This window comes from Drosophila teissieri, chromosome 3R (assembly GCF_016746235.2).
Source record: "Drosophila teissieri strain GT53w chromosome 3R, Prin_Dtei_1.1, whole genome shotgun sequence".
In the NCBI taxonomy this organism is placed as follows: Eukaryota; Metazoa; Arthropoda; class Insecta; order Diptera; family Drosophilidae; genus Drosophila; species Drosophila teissieri.
Window position 1 is genome coordinate 4609540 of NC_053032.1, and position 19194 is coordinate 4628733.

Here is a 19194-nt window from a genome sequence, read left to right on the forward strand (position 1 = left end):
AAATGTGCTCGGTGGACTTAGTACTTCTTTGCGACTCAACACTACAACATCAACATCACTAGCAACGACAAGAGCAACAACAACGGCAACGAATGGTGGAACACATCAATAAAGTGGTGAGAGCTTATCGGAGATCCGTCCTTACCCATAGGTCATGTGACCCTCGGAATGAGTCGAATGCGGAGTCAATGGCGGCACAGGTGAGCCACCAGAGTCCTCGGACGGTGTTTTCGAAAAAAGATTCCCGCCCAGCTCTGAAACCAGAGTGATGGGCGAGCTAAATGGTACATAAGTGTTTAAAGTATATGTAGGCGGGATATCGGGTGTTGTATGTCGTGTTATGTTGTGCCGTGTGGTGTAGTTGAGGTTGTGGGGAGTGGGGTGTGAAGTTATGAGCGAGAACCAGTGGGGTGTATATATATAGCAAAGCAGCATTTGCGATTTCGGTTTTTTAGTTTTCGAAACGAAATAAACAAAATTTGGTACCAATTATAGTCAGAGATTGATAAATGTGTACTCGTTGAGTTCGGGCTGTACTCACCTTGAGAATACTTTCGAAAATACACTTTGGTTGGAGTCACCCGTGTTGGGTGCCGAGTCTGTGTCTCCTGACTTGTTCAGGCTTCCAATGCCCACGCCCCCGGGCGGCACAGCTCCACCCTCCCCAGTCAAGCCCTCCACCCATGTCAGGGGGTATGAGAGACGTTTTAGCATCTGCAGGGGAAGGAATATATTAGTCAAGTGGTTGCGAAAATAATGAAACAATCGAAATGTAAAATTATTCAATATTTCGATTCACTAACTAAAATTAAATAAATCGTTTAACGTATATTCACTTTAATTGTTACTTTTCTTGGAGTATAAATACAACTATTTTAACCAAGCTGCATATCGAATAAATAAACACTCTACCTTGCTCTTCTTCTCCGCCTGCTTGTCAGTGACAGCCAGTGCAGCCGCCTGGGCCTGAGCCTGCTGAGCGGCCTCGTCGTCGACGCTAAAGCTCACGCTTGAGGTCTTTTTACGGACGCCTCCTGTGCCGGCGTCGAGGCTCTGCCCGAGAATGGTGCTGCGAGGCGGGGACTCGCTGAAGTGCGTCGGCACAATGGTTTTCGGTGGTACCCAGTCGGAGCTGAGGACAATGTCCGCGTCGCTGTAGACGGTTTTCTTTGGTATCGGGTGTACGTTCGGAACGGGCTCGCGAATATCGATGCCCGAGTCGTAGCACGACTGCTTGGATAGCTGCTCTAAGTGCTCCAGGTCGATGCCCGAGGGAGGCAGAGGAGCAACGGCAGGTCCAACCGCTGCGGCAGCTGCAACAGCAGCCACAGGGGGCTGGCTAAGCGGTACTCCGCTGACCGAGCTATTGGCCGAGTGCGGTTCCTGGACTCGTGCACCGCTGTCCACGGTTACGTTAGACTCGTTGTCGGCCTCATCTTCTGAGGATCTTCGGAAATTAGACAAACAATAGCTGAGTAATATTTTGGTGCGCGGCACACACAGATTTATGTACAAGTGGTTTTGGGGGTGTAATGTGATAGGTGTTTGGTGTAAAGCGGTTGGTTTATTAACACAAATTGCAATTATGGGTAGGGTTTTTGGCGTAGCGTTGTCAAAATATGAAAATAAAAACGCAAGAAAAGAACAAACAGCAAGTTATTAAAACAATTACAAATGGTCTTTGGCCAGCCAAAGTCTTATCTAAAGGATTTTCATTAATTGAATAGTTCACCTAGTTGTGTTTCAAGTACTTAACTTAATGAACGCTACTTAAGATAATATTTTCATGATTGTATTTTCATTTATAGTATTGAATAAAATTCGTTTATAGTCCTAAGATATCAAATTAATGAGATTTATGGAAACCATCAGAAACAGTTGACAGATTTAAATCGCATTTCAATCAAAAGGTATTAATAGAAACTGTAGCGTTCCGTCTTGTTTTTATATACTCAACGAGTAACGGGTATAATAATGAACTTATAATTCCGGGATTAAACTATGCAATTATGTAATTTTTAAAGTTACAATTTGAAAACATTTTAAAATTAGTAAAATACTGTAGATTAATAAAGTTATAATATACATTATGTTGACTACTTCAAAATCGAATATTTGGATACATTCATCAAAAATTAAAAGAGAATGTGTTGCAACTGTACAATAACACACAAAATGTACATTATTTTGCCATGTGAGAAACAACCTCTAGAAATGGATCAACAAACAAAAATGTCTGGATAATGTGTGAACACAAGCGTAAGACAGCTGGGCAAACACTAACCGGTCTTTACTCGGAATGGCCCAGTGGTGATCCAACAAACTCTTGCGCCGCTCCTCAAGGGTGGAGCGAGTGCTGGAGAGGCCCCGACCGGCCTTCTTGTCTTCATCGTCTATACCGTCAGTCTTAGAGCTATCTTTGGCTTCCGTAGAAGAGTCCTAGAGAAAATCAATGGGGAATTAGTTGGGACACAGGAATAATATGATTAAAATGCCTTACCTCCACACGTTCGCGGTCGAAGGCTTTGGGAAACGCGTCGCCATCGCGTCCAGTGCTGGAGCAAAGCGACTCTTGGTCGTCAGCGATCTCCAGCGACTCTATATCTGCAGTTGTTAGATAACAAAAAAAGAATTAGTACGCGAATCTCTTCTGAAGGGAAATTTTTTTATACGCTTTCTATACTTTCATTTCCGATCGATCTTAGACAAGCTAAGCAGTTTATCTTCTTACATGGATTTGTATTGGAGTTAAAGAAACTTGATTATAGAAATGAGCCGAACTTACCATCCAAGCGTTTATTACCGTCTTCGCCCAGCAACGGCTGCTGCTCGGATAGCTCCTTGGAGTCTTCTTCGATTAATACTGGTTTGGGATAGTAGATCTCCGGCTTCTCCGAGTCACCCGAGCCGGAGTTCATGCTCTGACCTGCTCCTCCGGCCACTCTCATGTGCGCAATGTCGTGGAAGATGGCGGCGTTGACCACCAGCTCCATTGGCGCAATGACGCCGTAACTCTCCGGGCCGTGCTCGATGACCAGGGGATCGCTGACGTTGGGATCGAACATAACGGCGTTGGGCGTGACCAGGAGGACGCCGCCCACCACGCCTTGTCCGTCCGTGATGTGGCGCACATTGATCTTCAGGAAGCGCTGGGTGATCACCGGGTCGTCGCTTTTGTTGGCCTCCTCCTCCGCCTGCTGCTGACTGCTGCCGCCCACGCGCTCAATGTGTCCCGGTTTTGGGGATCCGGGGCGCAGGCCCTCGAGTATGTCTGCAAGGAGCGGCATTTAGTTAATATATTAGCTGGTTAGGTGCAAAAACGGCATTTTTTTATTATATTATATTGGGCGCTAGTGGTTTTAAGATGCTCTTGCTGGGCTGTGATTTTATCAACTACACCCGTGGCCGCGATAAGATTGTGAAAGCAAAATTGATATATGGGATAGTTTAAACTAAATCTACGCCTTGTGACCTCCTTCGTTGTTTTAGGTGTTACGACCAGTAAATGGGAACGGCATTATAAGGCTTTTCCTAGCTAGTTCGGTTTGTGAGGGGATTTCGTAAAAATATTGCCTAAAGGGTGCAGCTCTTTCGCAGTGCCATGGGATTGGAAAAAAAGGGTTTCAAATAAATAAGTCTAACTAACTAACTAACTTTTTAACGTTTATGGTGTAGTAACAATAACTTGGATAGCTGGTTCTGGTTCTAACTAGTTTAGATCAACCTCGTGCACTTCCGAAAATTGCTTGGTGCAATTTCTGGTGAAACTGCTGCATGACCCATATCGAAGATGCGGTTTCCAGGGATAGAGAATGGTCAACGCGACCCTTGATTAAGCGAAGGTTATTAAAAAAAAAACACCTTGACCTTCAATGCCAAAAATTTGTCAACCGTAATTAGCACTTATTCGCAGATCGGAGCGACAACAAAGGTAGGAAAAACAAACAATAACCTCCATTGCGCCAGAAGACAGCAGTGTGCATGCTGAAAGTTAGGATCTTGAGTACGTTCCGGCGCACTCTACGTCGTGGATTATCCGGCTCTCAGTACGTGGCTTTCAGCACTTGACCGATTCGATTTTATCGCCTTTTTAAAGTGAAAAACAGCGGAAAAACACGTTCTATGAAATAGAAAACATTGACCAGAAGTGTGGCCGCAGCTCGGTTCTTCATATATACCTCACGTTAACGGAATATACTGAAATATTCTCGTCAGAAGTATGGGTATTCCTGAAACTGCAAAGCTCTGCTTTTGGAGAAAGTATCGTCAAATTTCGTGAAGTTATTACAAAATGGGGTCAAACATTAAACAATTCATCAATTAACAAATACACATTTTTCGTATAAAAAATACAAAAAATACAAATACAATGTTATATCCAGCCCATATTTTAGAATTAACGAATTATAGCAATTACTATTCTAAACTTTTTTGAGATCTTCGAGTGTGTGCTTGTTTAAGTGGTTTTTAAAGTACTTTAGTTTATTACAATGTAATAAACAAGAATGTACAAGTAATATGTTTCCCCAAATAATAAGGAGCAGATAACTTCAATTTGGTACATTTTCCGAAACACGTCAATTACATTAAAACATTATTAGGAAAACAACGAAATAAAAAAAATAAAATCAAATAAGCAAAATGCTATCAATCGCGCGTCGAGGTATGTAATACATACTATGTATGTATGTACCTTATCGTATGAAAGTGTTTGGACTTTTAATTCTGAAAATAGGCACACGCATGTAAAATTCGTGCAACAAAAAACTCAAGCAGCGATGATGGCAAACGCTTCACTATCGACGCACCAATTGCACCATTTCCAGGGAGCAGCGCCTGGATTAGCTTCCGTTCTTACCTTTCTCGCGGCTCTCGTCGCCTGACACCTTGCGCTCGACCGGACTCGATTTTCCGGACAGACTGGCCCCGTCCGCGTCGTGGGTGGAGCTGCTGGAGGCGTCGTCCTTGGCGCTCTTGTCCGGCACCAGCAGCTGCTGGCCCGGGTAGATGAAAGAGCTGTTCAGCCGGTTCAGATGGGTCAGCTCCGAGGGCGTGGTGTCGAACCGGGCGGCCACGGAGGTCAGGGTGTCGCGATTGCCCACGGTGTAGGAAATGGTGGGTATGGTGGGTAATGAAGACTTTTGCCCTGCGGAACGGAAAGAAATAATAATTAATAAGGGTATAGCAGGAGGCACGTGGTCGCAGTTCTGTACTCGCAGGATCGGGCTCTTTCGGGGCACGCTGCTGGAAGACCTCGAAAAAGTTGTCATCGCGTCGCAGGTGCGAGTAAATCACACTTGTGGGCGAAACCTTTTGCCGGCAGAGGTAGATAACAGAAAATTCGTTGGTTGGCACGTGCCAGTATATCTCAATCGCTTCCACCATTTCTGGCCTGGTATCACAAGATTCCTTCTATCCTTCAAAGTGCTGCCTCATCTCTTTTTCCGAAGTGTCACAAGTTGTGACTCACAACAATCAGCGCTGTTAGTTTGGGCGCGCATTTTTAAACCCTAACATTCTGCAACTGAGCCGTGCGAATTTCAAAGCTCACTAGTCCGTCAAAAAGACAACCGCAGACAAAACACTGTGTTATCAAGATAACTATTTACTATTCACTATTGATACGAAAAGGAGCGATAAGAATTCAGTTTATAGGTCCCCACCGTTTGACGCTAAATGTTCTGCACTTAGATAACGATCGATAATAGGAAAGGTCGACAATCGATGTTGCCACTTAACCCTTACGTTTGTATGCTTTGGCACAGTAAGTAAACTTTCTTTTTCCTAATCAAAAAAGTTTGGTTAAGATTTAAGATTTGGCTAAATGCGGCTCTCGCTAAGGCTCTAAAATGGACTGTATTGCGTAAAATATAAACTATTTTGATAGATCAGAAATAGGATTCCGTAGGAAGTCGTTAAAATATGAAAAATTTTAGAATTCAATAAAGCTGTTTAACATTTTTAAAGATAAATGCAAATGTTATTTTATAATAAACAATCTAAGCTAGTTGCTTTTATTTTAGATTAATTTAACATGTTTCTTTACTTTTGCAATTTACACAAATTTTACACAGAGTGTGAGCTTCAGCGCCACCTGGCGGCAGAATCTCCTACCCGATTAGTCTTTATGACACCTCTCGTGTAAGCTTGAAAAATCTACACACATTTTACATTCTGTCTTATTAGATAAGTTTAAAGCGAATTATTTAAATTGAAAATTGCGGATAAGCCGGAAATAAGTATTAGTTTTGAGAAATACAACAATTCGGGAAGTTCGCCTTACATTACTATGCATACGTCTGCTGTTGCCCCAACCTAATTTATTCCCACCGAACCTCATCGCTTTAACTGGGTCTAATTATGTGTTTGTTAGTGGACTCGTGAAACACTTACTTGATAGTTTGTCGACGCTCTCGAAGCGCTGCTCCACTTTAGAGCGGAGCGAATCCAAGTCGAATGGAGCCGCAAGGCCGTGATCCACGCTTCGCGATTTGCTCCTGAAAAAGTCAGAAATCGGTTGTAAAATCTGGAGGAACGGAATATTTTGGCTTGTGGCGATTGGAGCGCAGTCTATTGCGATCGTTATCACTTACAAATTTCCAGTTCGAATTGTGACCATAACCGGGTAAAAACAATTTATTTATTGGCGGCCTGTTCGCCTTTTTAATTCAGCCTTTTTGTTGTGCATTTGCTATCGTTTTGTAAATATTATCTTGACGATCAGATCCAAATATGGCAAAACGACGCATTAAATATGTTTTTTTAACTTTTTTTTTAGATTAGCCTTTATTGTTTGGCGAGAAGTCACGATTTTTCATGTGACTTGTCGTTAAGTGATTGATAGAATTAACTCAGAAAAGCATACAAATAATTGTTGTGAAGGAAAATACATTTATAAACATACATAATTGTTTCTAATGTGTTTCTAAATGTTTCTAGCTTCGGATCTCATCTCAAAATGTTCGACAGAAAAAAATGAATTGCTTAATATATTTCTATTGGCCTTGCATTTGGTAGTGAAAGTCTGAATTTATGCATAATTAAATATGCTTCCAAGAAGGCTTTGACTTGACAATCTATACAGCTGGCGAGTGGGTGTCTGTCACCCTATCAATTTTATCCTGAGTCCTATAATCAACTGACATGGCGGAGTACAGTCGGGAGCCTTGTCCCTTTCGCATAGTAGAGGACTGTGGTGGAGCCTTCGGAGTGGGTGCCTTGGGCGGAGGAGCCTTCCAGGCGATCAAGGGGTTTCGAAACGCTCCCTCCGGCCTGAAATACCGATTAAGCGGAGGATTTGCGGCGGTACGAGCTCGATCCGGCCTGGTGGGAGGTAACTTTGCGGTATGGGGCGCAACCTTTAGCGCCATCGACTGTTCACTGGTTCACTTCCGGAAGAAGGAGGATCCGTGGAACGCTATAATTAGTGGTGCGACCACCGGGGGCATTCTCGCTGCTCGAACTGGTGAGTTTTTAACATTTCATTAACATTGAGTAATAAAGGCTGGTTTTCGATGAATTATTATTGCTTTAATTAGTTAGTGCTATAAATTGATCTCAAATTGCCATTATAGTAAACAAATAATTACTTTCTTGCTCATCTCTAGAGGTAGTTATATACAGATTGCTATGTTATGGCATTTGGAAATAGCTAGTTGAGATATATTTTTAATCTCTTCCGCAGGACTAGCCTCCATGCTAAGTAGTGCTTTGGTGGGCGGAGCCCTTTTGACCCTTATAGAGGGCGTGGGCATTGCGGTGTCCCGTTATTCGCCGTATTCCTACCGCCAGGTGTCGCCCGTAGAGCGACAGGACTTGCATAAGCAGGAGCTTTTACGGCAGCAAAATGGAGATTCTCCCTTTGGAAGCGAATTATGGAGTGGTAAGTGAAATCTGCTGCTCAATAACAGCCCTTTTTCCACCACTCGCACTCTTTTATTCTAGATTGATTCTTCGGAATTGTAGAATTCTTCGCTGCGTCATCGCCTAGTCGTTTCTATCCATCCGCGAACGTGGATCGACGCGTCGATTGCATACCAATTTATAAAAGATTGCTTTGATTGTTCAAATCTGATACTGGCGGCATTCCCATTTCAATTTAAATTCAATTGTCGTACAGTGCAAGTTTTAGAATCATTAATATATTTTTCTCTTCGTTTATTGTTTGGTTCGGCATATTTATATCCACAGTCTGAAGTCCAGCCGAAGTGTTGTGGCTTTTTGAGAGGCGCGTGTGCTTCAAAGCTCCATAATTGAAATTCCATATTTATTCAGGGCTTCCTCCTCCAAAGTTCCTTGGTTCAAGCCTAAAAGTTTATATAGTTGGCCAGCAAGAATAATTTCAATACCGCCTTGATAAATGATCAGATTGGCTCCTTCATGGATGAGCACAGCTTGTGCACCTAAGCATTAATATAAACGGATATTCTACTTTATAATCCAAACTGAAGTTTTCATACCCTTTACTCGAAGTGTTGTTCCTTAACAACCCTTAATAGATAACAGATAAAAGATCAAAGGAAGCGTTTCCGTTTTTTCAGTTTTTATTTGCCTACTACAATCTGTTCCCATATCGAAATATTTACCTCGCACTCCCAATAGTTAAGTCACGATAGCTAAGTGAGATAGTCGAAAAACTCCTCTGCAGAGTTCTCTCTTGTTGTTATTATTCTTATTGTTATGCCGAAAAGAAACCTGCTGAAATGTATAATATTACGTTCTCTTAAATTTAAAATTGAATCGTTCCTGTTTTAAAATGTTGCAAGATTTTATCTTAACTACATCTTTTCAGCACTACTTTTTTTTCTGCACTCACACAAAGCCCTTTTTCTATATTATTGCGTTCCCGTTAGATTGGCAAAACTAATTTCCGTTTGAATTTCGGGCGGGGTTTTCAGTTGCCAATATAGTTTGCATTACAGCAAAGTGAATGACAACCATGCCCGAATCGACAGGGGGCGATATTCATAAATACGAGTATAAGAAACATTACTTCTGCCGATCAAGGGTCTCCTATTTTTCTTTCCTCTGAAAGTAATAAAAGTTTATGTGCGCGTGTCTTTTCACTGCGTCGCCAATTAGCGCAATTGGCGATAACCATAATTGAATATCAATGATAAAAAATAAATACGCGAGCGCGTAGAATAATTGTGGACTGAAGTTTTCAGCTGGCAGCAGGCGCATGCAAAGTGCCTTTGTTCACAGATAAACAACGGCGGCAAATACTAAATAATTATTTAACGCATATTTGTCGCCACTCGATATTTGCCTTCCACATTTTTAATTCCTAGCCATATTTACCCACGTTCGCCAATGAGAATTTTCCATGGAATGCCGTTAAGTAGCTGCGCAGCTGAAAAAACCTTTCGTTCTAGCACCGAGAATAGGCCTTTTCGCGTGGAAAACCATTGCAAAAACATGAGTCTGGTTGGAACAACTGTGTTTTATTTAAGTTGTTCTGAGCTGTTTGGGTGTTTTTGAACTATTGAGTTCAGACAGCGAAATGGCTTTGGAATCTATTTGCACAGTTGGCTTTCGCGCTTAAATGGAATGGATAGATATTTCGCTTTTGTTCGGCAAGTAAACATGAAAAATTATTAAATAATTGTAAATGACACACATATTATTTTCAGAGGCCGAATTATTTTTTGCATTCTATTTTTCTGCCGAGGAGGTCAGCAAAAGTAAGGCGGCGCATGTATTTAAAATAAATTGAAATTTGTATAAGAACAAAAATGCGTTTTCTTAACGGCAAGTGCTACAGACACGCTTCCGCATAAAGCAGTTGGACACACAAAATGGATGATAAAGTAAGGCAACCTATGGGTGCTTTGAGTAATCCTCTTATGTTTTCCATATTTCCCATTAGCCTTAATACAAAGTAAGTATGTGCATTTTTACGAGTTGCACACGAAATATCAGCAATGCGACGAGTCACATTTGGCCAGGGAGTCTTGAACAAGTCTGCTGAGTGGAAGTCAATCAGGGCTCGATCGCTGGGGCATACATATGTACATGTATCTTATCGCTCTTGAGTATTGTTTACCTGCGGGAATGTGGCCCTGGGCGGCGATCAGTGGCATGAGCACCGAAAAAACAGAAGTGGCAGTAGCATTTTACTGGCACAATTCCACCGGACCAAGTGTCAACAACCCACGGGGGGGTTACCTAGAGTGTTTACTTTACTTATATTTTCCCCACGCATCGAATGGTAGGCAAACCACGTTGAACTAAGCGAGTGACTCAGTTTCGCTACGTACACGTAATGTGCGACGAGCAAAAACATGAATTATTAGCGATTATTGCAGTTGTGAAATGGAAAATAAAGTGAGTGCGGTCCCTTCTTGTGATAGGCCTGGAGTATTCCCATCCTGGCAATTATATTTATTATCAAAATGGAATACATACTCTCATGTGTTTTCAAAACTTCCTTATCTGACACCCTTCAAACCTCTGATTTTATCAGTCGAGATCACTTGAACATCAGCCATTTATTTACGCTTATACGCGACTAATAAATTATCAAATTTCGTTAATAAGACGCTGGCCGCTCGCCTTATAAATTATCAATATTTGCGGCCTGCCGGTTTCGATTTAGTTTTTTCCCCTTCTTATTTACAGGCCGCAAAATGAAATTACTGTGGCAATCGGTTTTTTGAAAGTTCATAAATTGGGCTGCCCAGTTATGGTTACAATTCGCTGAAAGTCGAATAAATCGTTATTTCTTAAATCTACTTACAAATGGAATATCAAATGTGGGTTAAATTCAGTCGGGCCATGCAACATTCAACATAGATACATAGATTTACAAAACATAAGAAGGCGGTAGGCGCTATAGTTATGTCATGCAGGTGCGTCAAAGGCTCTTTCTACATACTATGTACATGCTATGTACTGATGCGGCTCTGGCTTATTTGCATTTGTATGGATGGGTGTTTTGGGTGGGGAGAGGTGGACTTAGGTGTTAGTTGCAACTTACCTGCGCACGGGTATCGCCAAATTGTCAACGCTGCGTGACAAACTGGAAACATCTTGACTAGCCCTACGTGACCTGGCACGTTCGAAAATCATAAGGAGCACATCGGGGCAGGCGAACAAAACCAATTAAATGGCAAATTGTGCCAAAACAAAAAGAAATAAATGGAGAAACAATAAGGTAAATAAATGTGTAATTACGAAATGGTAAATTTAAAATACACCCACACTGCAGCAAAAGAGTGTATCTCGCCTGATCGCGCTGGAATTCACGGAATGTACACGTATTATTGGGAACTCAATAATCCCAAACCCAAGCCTACGCCCTCCTGTCAAATTGCTTTCTGCCACTGGATATGCTTATGAATACATGTACTCGACATAAGCTAATTGCTTCGGAATCGTCACGTTCAGAAAAGAGTCGGGTAAGGTTGTAGAAAAAGGTAGGAAGGAATTGATGGACACTTGGCTTATGTATTTTAATTTTTTGTATATATACTTAACACCATCTTACTTGAGTGACTAGTTGGTATTTTGCCTGGAAAATGAATTTTCGGAAATGCTAAGAACCAGTACTTAGAAAAGTGCTCTTGAGAATTACCATTTGTACGCAATCAGTTGATACTATCAGTTTGGTTCTACGCACTCGAAATCTTGTTGAAAACAATGTCCAACTCGACGTGCAACTATACTTTAGCTTGTCAAGGGTATTCAATTTATACATATACCGATATGATATGAGTGCATATAAAATTCCCACAATTCGCGACTATTTCAGTTGAGATTGTCAAAACTCAAGGTTTCGCATAGGTATGTTACAATCCGAAACGCCTAAAAGTCTATGATATAGGCCACGGTCAAACCGTTTGCTAAGGCAGTTTATCTGAATTCGGGGCAATTATGAGCAGCGAAAATTAATAGGAACTCTTCACGAAAGGCATTGTTAAATGGGATAGTGAAATGGCCGGGTACTTTAATCAATCGAAAACAGAAATATAATATATACAGTCGATTGTTATGTTTGACTTAAGCTTGTAATTGTGTGTAATGAAAAACAAGAGAGAACGCTATAGTCGAGTTCCCCGACTATCTGATACCCGTTACTCAGCTAGTGGAAGTGCGAAGGCGAGTCTTCAACACTGACAGTTTTTTTCGGTTTGAGGGCGTTAGAGTGGGCGTGGCAAAAAGTTTTTTGGAAAATCGATAGAAATTTACAAGACTAATACAAAAATGGAAAAATATCAAAACATTTTTCAAAAGTGTGGGCGTGGCAGTTTTATGCGGTTTGTGGGCGTTAGAGTGGGCGTGGCAGTTTTATGCGGTCACTGGAGTCTCAACTTTTTAACTTTTATAGTTCCTGTGATCTCGTCCCGTTCATACGGACGGACAGACAGACGGACGGACATGGCCAGATCGACTCGGCTATTGATCCTGATCAAGAATATACATATATACTTTATATGGTTGGAAACGCTTCCTTCTGCCTGTTACATACTTTAAATCGAATCTTGTATACCCTTTTACTCTACGAGTAACGGGTATAAAATTCAGCCAGTCTTATTGAATGAATTCAAAATTTACAAAACTTGTTGGATTGGCCTAGCATTGACCCACAACGCCAAATAGGGGAAACTCAATAAGCAAACAAAAGAGGATCCCATGATGGCATAGTGGGGAATATGTGTACGTGCTTAAGTTTTTGTTTATACTGCGCAATTCTAATGGTCTCTGGTTTTATCTCACAGGAAGTTGGCTCAACATATTCACTTTTATCGAAAGACGTAGTTTGGATTTGTTTCTGGATCTTACGATATAGTGTAATGGTCCCCAAATTACAGATAAGTTAAATTATGTAGTCCGCATTTATAGATGACCGCACGCACCTAGCAAACAATTTGTCAAACTTGGTTGAACAAAATGTTTGGCATCTTATCAAAGGATCGGGATCTTATCGAAACAGTCATCATAAAGATACGAATTCAGAGCAAAGGCTGCCATTCAATTCGCGATTGTTAGTCATACGATTTTTGAATTTAAGCCCCTTATAGATCTTTAATAGAACTGTTTGATGAACGCATTTGGGCTTACCAATAGTATTGCGATGTAAGTATAACGTTTTGCATTGTGTATTCAAATGTCTTTAGGTTTTCGCATTGAGTTCATTACTTTGTTTACACTAAAGTAGAAACCGTATCAAGCCCAAACTAAATGCAATTTCTGTAGACTAGGGCTAAAATAATTACAGGAAATTGATGTATGTTTTGTGAAAATATCGGATACCGATTAGCTAGTCGATCAATCATAGCCCCGCCATTTGACAGATGAGTTAGAGAAAAGGGGTAGGTGACTAGAACAAGCAAAAGATAAATTCACTTGACACTGTTGACTTTTAATGATTCAATTTGGCTGTCACCGCTATGGGAGGTGGAAAATATTGATGACAAAATTAATTAGCTTGTCGAAGGAGCCGTCGAGCAGGGAAAAACAAACAAAATACCTCAAAGTCGGCCCTTATCAGCAACCAAACACAGCTGACATAAACTGCAGCGGTTGTCTTCTAAACAGTGTCACGTGAATTAATTCCGTCTTTGATTTTGATATTACTCTATACTACGCTTTGCCTACAGTCCCACTTTTGATTGTCATATTTAAATTGCCCCTTTGGGCTTCACCCACCTCCCAACGCCCGCCTCATAATTAGAATTTTTATGCCGCATTGTTATCTCTGTTTGCCTTGGCTTTCGGTTGCTCTGGAAAAATAAAACGAGTGAAATGTTGTTTGTATTTGTCCGTCCGTTGCTACCAACTCAACGGCGAAGAAAAAGGTTAATTGGATTTTTTGACACTTTTTGCTCTTCTCTTGCTATTTTTTTTGCATCAGAAAATGTGTCATATTCAAGGGCAAGTCAGCACGTGAGGATTGCGTAATGGAAGTAGTTTGACTCAGAGTGGTTTTGCTAATTTGGTTTGGTGCGATTACAACGATGATGATAATTTGAAGAATATCTAGTGTCAATCAGCAAGACAGAATAACATTACACAATGTGAGTGGCAGTCGAATACCCCATGTGAAACCCCGGACAAGGCCAGTGCTTATTTAATCTGCTCTTGAAATAAATCCTCCTCCGCAAAATCAACACGAATCACACGGATGTGGGTTAAGGTTGGCCTTCACCCGCTGCAGGGAGAAAGAAAGTAAAAAAGTGAACTACAAGGTCTCTGCTGTTAGCTTCGTCTAATTTGGATATTAACGTTTTTTTGCAAAAATGTAAACTAGCGGGCGGGTTCTTAGTCATGTGCAGACGAGGAAACAGTCATCCCACTTTTATATTGCAAGCCAGCGCTTTTTGACTAGCCTTAATTGAAACAATTAATTGCATTTTATATCACTTTTGTAATACACACGGGTGTGAGCACGACTGATTGTGGTCAGTTGCCTTTAAATTCTCGGCGCCAGCGGCGTTGTAAATAAAAACATCAGCAACTCGTTTGATACATTTTGTATCTGAGTCTACAAGTACATGAGTCCACATGATCGGTATTCAAATAAGTCTAGTTTGGATGTGTCGTGTCTGCCAGTTATTTAGCATGAAAGCCATAATTTGTTAGAATCGTCAGCCCGTCTTCATTAGCGGCTCATTCAGGCAATTGCTATGGACACCTGGCCAAAGACTTCGGAATTTGGATGGACAGACGAGCCCCTTGATGGAGGAATTCAAAAAGAGAGTCTTCACACTAGACGCTGTTTGAATTTCGACTGACTCAACTGACCTTCACTTTGTAAATTCCACGAGCAAAATACAGAATTAGAAGCACACACACAAATTTCAATAAACCAGTTTGGCCAAAACTCAAAATATTTACACAAACTGACGCGGCAACAACATGGCTGAGAACTGTTATCTTTCATTTAAATTGAAACTTGCTTTGCGTAAATTAAGATAAGAACCGCGTTATCATGAGGAAAAAAACGAGCAGCCAATAAACAAGGCATCGAACAAAGCGGGAATCTAATTGAAGCGAATGCAAAACTCGATCCGAATGGGACAAATTTTCCTCAATCAACAATGAATTCTAATTTGAACGAGGACATCGAGTAAATGATTTTCACTTTGGGTTTCCACCATGAGGGAGGGGCTCGAAGAAATTGCATTTAATTGGTATTACAGAGCGTCGTTTAATGTAATGAATATTTAGTGTCATGAAGCGTAATTGCATTGCACATCTTGCAATAAATACATAGCAATTTGTATTGTAAATAAATTATGAGTTATAATTAACTCAAAACACACTCGCCGAAGCCACTGAGAATCCAGTTAAACACTTTGCCACTTAGCATTTGCATAAAATTACGATTTTTCGATATTTTGGGTGCGCTTCGATATAGCCGCGAATTCTGGAGAGATCGGTTCAAATGTCTCACGTCGCGAGTTTCATTTCCAACTGACAGACGCAAAATAAAAATCATCCCATGGGTCTGGGGCTCTGTCATTGTTAATGCCATGAGCTCTGGATGTTATCATTCTGGATGGAGACCAGTGTGCTCCACTGCCCTCTTGTTCCGACATTTTATATACATACATTTGTATACGTATACCCATTCATTTATCAAATCAGCAGCCAGCGGAGCGCAATAAAGGCCTCTCCCTCCGCGGACTTTGTGCACTCACGCACGTAATCAGTTGATCCAAGCGATCCCCAGATCCCCCCTTTGGTTCCATTCAGACTGGAATTTAAGTTACAAAAAAAACCCAATTACTTCGCCGATATACATACTAAATATCTATAAATAGATATCTATTTAAAGCTTAAAGATACATCGTTTACTTGTGGCTCTCCTATAATGTATCTCAATTTTGTATTAGTTGTTAAGCTGAATAGGATGGGACCATAATCAAAAGAACAGATCTGACTTATGTTAGTACATACATATATGATGATCAAGTTGATAATGCTGCAGTTTTGCAAATAATATTAGGTTACGTTTTCCTTAAATGTTACCATATGTTTAGTATGAGCAAACATTGTTGGGCAACAAAACGTAAGAAGGAATTTCGTTTTACAATGTCAAATAGAGATATGAACTAGGATGTAGATAGAAACATGAAATACTCAAGTAACTTTAGTTAGTTTTAATAAGTTGCCAGTTAACTGCCTGGTGAAAGGTGAGAATAATAGTTCTTAGGTCACTGCGACTTAGATTCATAATGTCCCCTCGCTTAAATAACCCTTAACTCGATTGTACATTTTCGTTTTAATTGCCGCATTATTAGCATTTATAGGAAATTAGCATATATGTACGTTATAAACCCAAGCGGTTCTTTCTGATCAATTATCCCTTCACACCTGATCATCACTGGAGACCCACCTGACAACGTGGAGCTGTCTGGGCCCTCATTCGAACTTAAGTGTATTACCTAGTTGCAATATTAATTATCTGGAAGAATTTCGCTGTTTGGGAGTTGGGTAATTAATATCACAGCGATCATCAATTAGCACTGAAGCAAATCAGCTTATCGGATAACATTAACTTGTTTAGACTCTTATATACTCGAATGTATAGGAGAAGGCTTAAAAACCCCAGTGTAAACAAATGACAAATTCGTATAGTACGTATGTGGTGGGGGCAGGGTCGGGCACAGGTGCTGGTCTAAATATGAATTACGACTTAATTGGGCTTATATTGGGCGTCTATAAAGAGAAATATGCTGATACCAAAATGTCAGGCCAGCCGAACCCGAGTGGCCTCTTTGGCCAGCCCCCATAAATCGTTTGATAATAAACAATATAATAAAGTGTATTTTTCATCGTGGCATCGTGTTTGCCAAGTACCTGTCACAAATTAGAGTTAACTTTTTCGTTCGACTCTACTGTTTTCCCTTGCATTTACTTTTGTTTGTGTTCTTCCGTAAAACCCTCGACGTGTTTTAAATGGGCGTTACGAGTAGAGGATTTATATGTACACATATAAGCGAACATTGTGCTAAAGGGTTCCCGTGTTGGTTTTATTGCCTGTTGTTTTTGGGCTAATTTGATAAACTAAAGTACTTTCGGGTTGAGAATGCGTTGGCTTCCTCAAATCTGAATTGGAATTGACGGGTTCTTTCCACCAACGAACGTTTTTTGATCTATGTGCCTTATAGAGAAATGAGTCAGGAAGTCTTATGCGTGGGGTCTTAGTTTGAAGAGTGAATCAGACCAAAGGTAGAATACCATGTTTAAACAATCTACTTATAATGTGAGTAACAGGTGTTAATGCTCATGACAAGGTGTAAAACGTTTAGCGCACGGTTGTAATAAAGGGTTCTGCAAAGTGCTGTTTAAATTATTTATTTTTATGGCTTAATTTTTTGGTACTTGATTTGATTTATTATTTAATTTGTAAGCCAAAAACTAACATGCTTTATTGTGACAACTTTATAGTTTCAAAAGGGCAGGGCGGATTGTTGTGTAGTTAAGCTGTATGTCACACCAAACGGTCACTTGCAGAAACAAACAAAAACCCCTTTATTCAGTGAAGTACTACACCTTTTCACTACAGCTCTACGATTGTTATTATGCAGTCGATTTGATTTTATTGCTTTGTTTTCTAAAACGCAGTGCACACTAAATGTAGAGTCAGAAGAACCTCTACATATCTATATCTCACGATCTATGTAATTTGCACACAGTCGCACAAGCATATAAACTGATCAAATATTTGCTGATAATTTTTTTGATATTTCACAGTCTACTGTGAGGGAATTATCCGGGCTTGAGCTCGGAAAGACTGAGTCCAGGTCTAGACATCATATGGGAAGATGGAATTCGTACTTGTATCAACAGCGCGCTGAAACAGAAGCCAAATTGGCATTACAAAGACAAGTAGTGACTGGAAGCTGTTGGATTCGTTTGGAGCAGGCCTTAATTAACAATTTCGAGTGGGGAGCTTGTCGGTATTTTCAACGGATGCCTGATGAAAAAAAATCGACCAAAGTACCAGTACTGTCGATTGTCATGATTGGATATTTTTCAAGCGACCAAGCCTTCATCTATTTGCTTACAACATATGTATATTTTAGCTTCTAAAGGGAATTTAAATGACCAACTTATATTTCTGAAGTGCGGTTACTTATATTGGTCTATTGAAAAAAACATGAATAAATTAATTTTTTTATCTAATTACAGAAGTCTGATAACTTCCAATAGATCATAGAATTCAAAAAGCTAATGCCATTGGGCCTTTGCTTAAATTGAACACCTTTTCAAATGTAAACTTTATATCAATCAGATCTATATCGCGTGCAATAAAAACGTGCTGCCATGGCAGTTAAAAACCGAGCTACTATATACATATGTATATAAGTATATGTACCGACGTGATATGGGAAAGGGGCGACCAATACGGCAAATATGGCCAATTAATGTTATTGCCTTTGCTTACAATTCGTTGGACTGTTCGCTAAATTTGTGCGCTTCATTAATTCTCTTTACAAGTTTAATTGACATTGCGAATTGTAAAACGCCGCTTTTTATTTATTCGCAGGGCTTACGTAAAACAAAGAAATATACAGAAGACATAAGTCTGATCTGTAACTGTCGCTGGGTGGCAAGGTTCCCATTTAAAGGTATAAGTAATATCCAACTTTTGCTCTTTGCCAATTTGGCAACAAAGAAAAATGCTTCCTATCGTTTCGTATCGTTTGCTCATCAAAATTTGTACCGAAAAGGTTTGTTGTTTACAGGGCCTTTCGGGCAATAATTGTCATTGTTTCTGGTTTTTAATTAAATGAAAACAAAACAATCACAAATAATCAAAAATAATTAAAATGCAAGCAAGGCAGATGCACAGGCCGAAGCACAGGCAAAGTCTCAAATCGAATTCGGGATGTGAGCAAAGTATGACAAGGAACGGAAAAACAAAATGCTGGGTAATTAAAAGTAAGATATGGCGAGAACAACCGAAAAATTGTGTGCTTTCAAGGAAGCACAAATTACTCCAAAAATACCGATATCGATGTACAATATTTATAATCCGATGTCCACAATTTTAGCGCTGATCATCAGCCGATTTAGATTAGAAGATTACGCCATTAAAATAATAATAATGTCCATAATGAGGCTCATGCTCCTATCCGACCGTCAAAGAACCCGTTGGGCGTCTGAGCAACGGCAATGACTTGACCTAGTCGGCGGGTCGGGGTCAGTAAATGAACCCTACAGCGCCCCAGTGAAGGTCTC

The 19194-nt window shown here is 40.4% G+C and overlaps 2 protein-coding genes across 14 annotated transcripts in view; one reads left to right on the forward strand and one right to left on the reverse strand.

The window, feature by feature from the left end:
• Positions 1-19194, reverse strand: part of LOC122622537 (TLD domain-containing protein 2) — a 70853-nt gene that overhangs the window by 21357 nt on the left and 30302 nt on the right. For 3 of the 13 annotated variants that reach the window (XM_043801053.1, XM_043801052.1, XM_043801054.1), the window contains 8 exons: positions 10979-11050; positions 6394-6497; positions 4859-5146; positions 2786-3271; positions 2501-2604; positions 2285-2439; positions 913-1471; positions 542-714 (listed from right to left, as the gene is read on the reverse strand). In XM_043801053.1, coding sequence (XP_043656988.1) covers positions 542-714; positions 913-1471; positions 2285-2439; positions 2501-2604; positions 2786-3271; positions 4859-5146; positions 6394-6497; positions 10979-11050 — 1941 coding nt within the window. Of the gene's footprint in view, positions 1-443; positions 715-912; positions 1472-2284; positions 2440-2500; positions 2605-2785; positions 3272-3952; positions 4116-4858; positions 5147-6393; positions 6498-10978; positions 11051-13062; positions 13113-19194 lie in introns of those variants that run through there. The other 10 variants (XM_043801066.1, XM_043801065.1, XM_043801057.1 and 7 more) reach the window with 8 other exon arrangements.
• LOC122622540 (probable mitochondrial import inner membrane translocase subunit Tim17 1) lies at positions 7028-8160 on the forward strand. The gene is made up of 3 exons (XM_043801072.1): positions 7028-7465; positions 7685-7882; positions 7945-8160. The coding sequence occupies exons 1-3, from the start codon at positions 7144-7146 to the stop codon at positions 7947-7949; spliced, it is 525 nt and encodes a 174-aa protein (XP_043657007.1). The 5' UTR covers positions 7028-7143; the 3' UTR covers positions 7950-8160.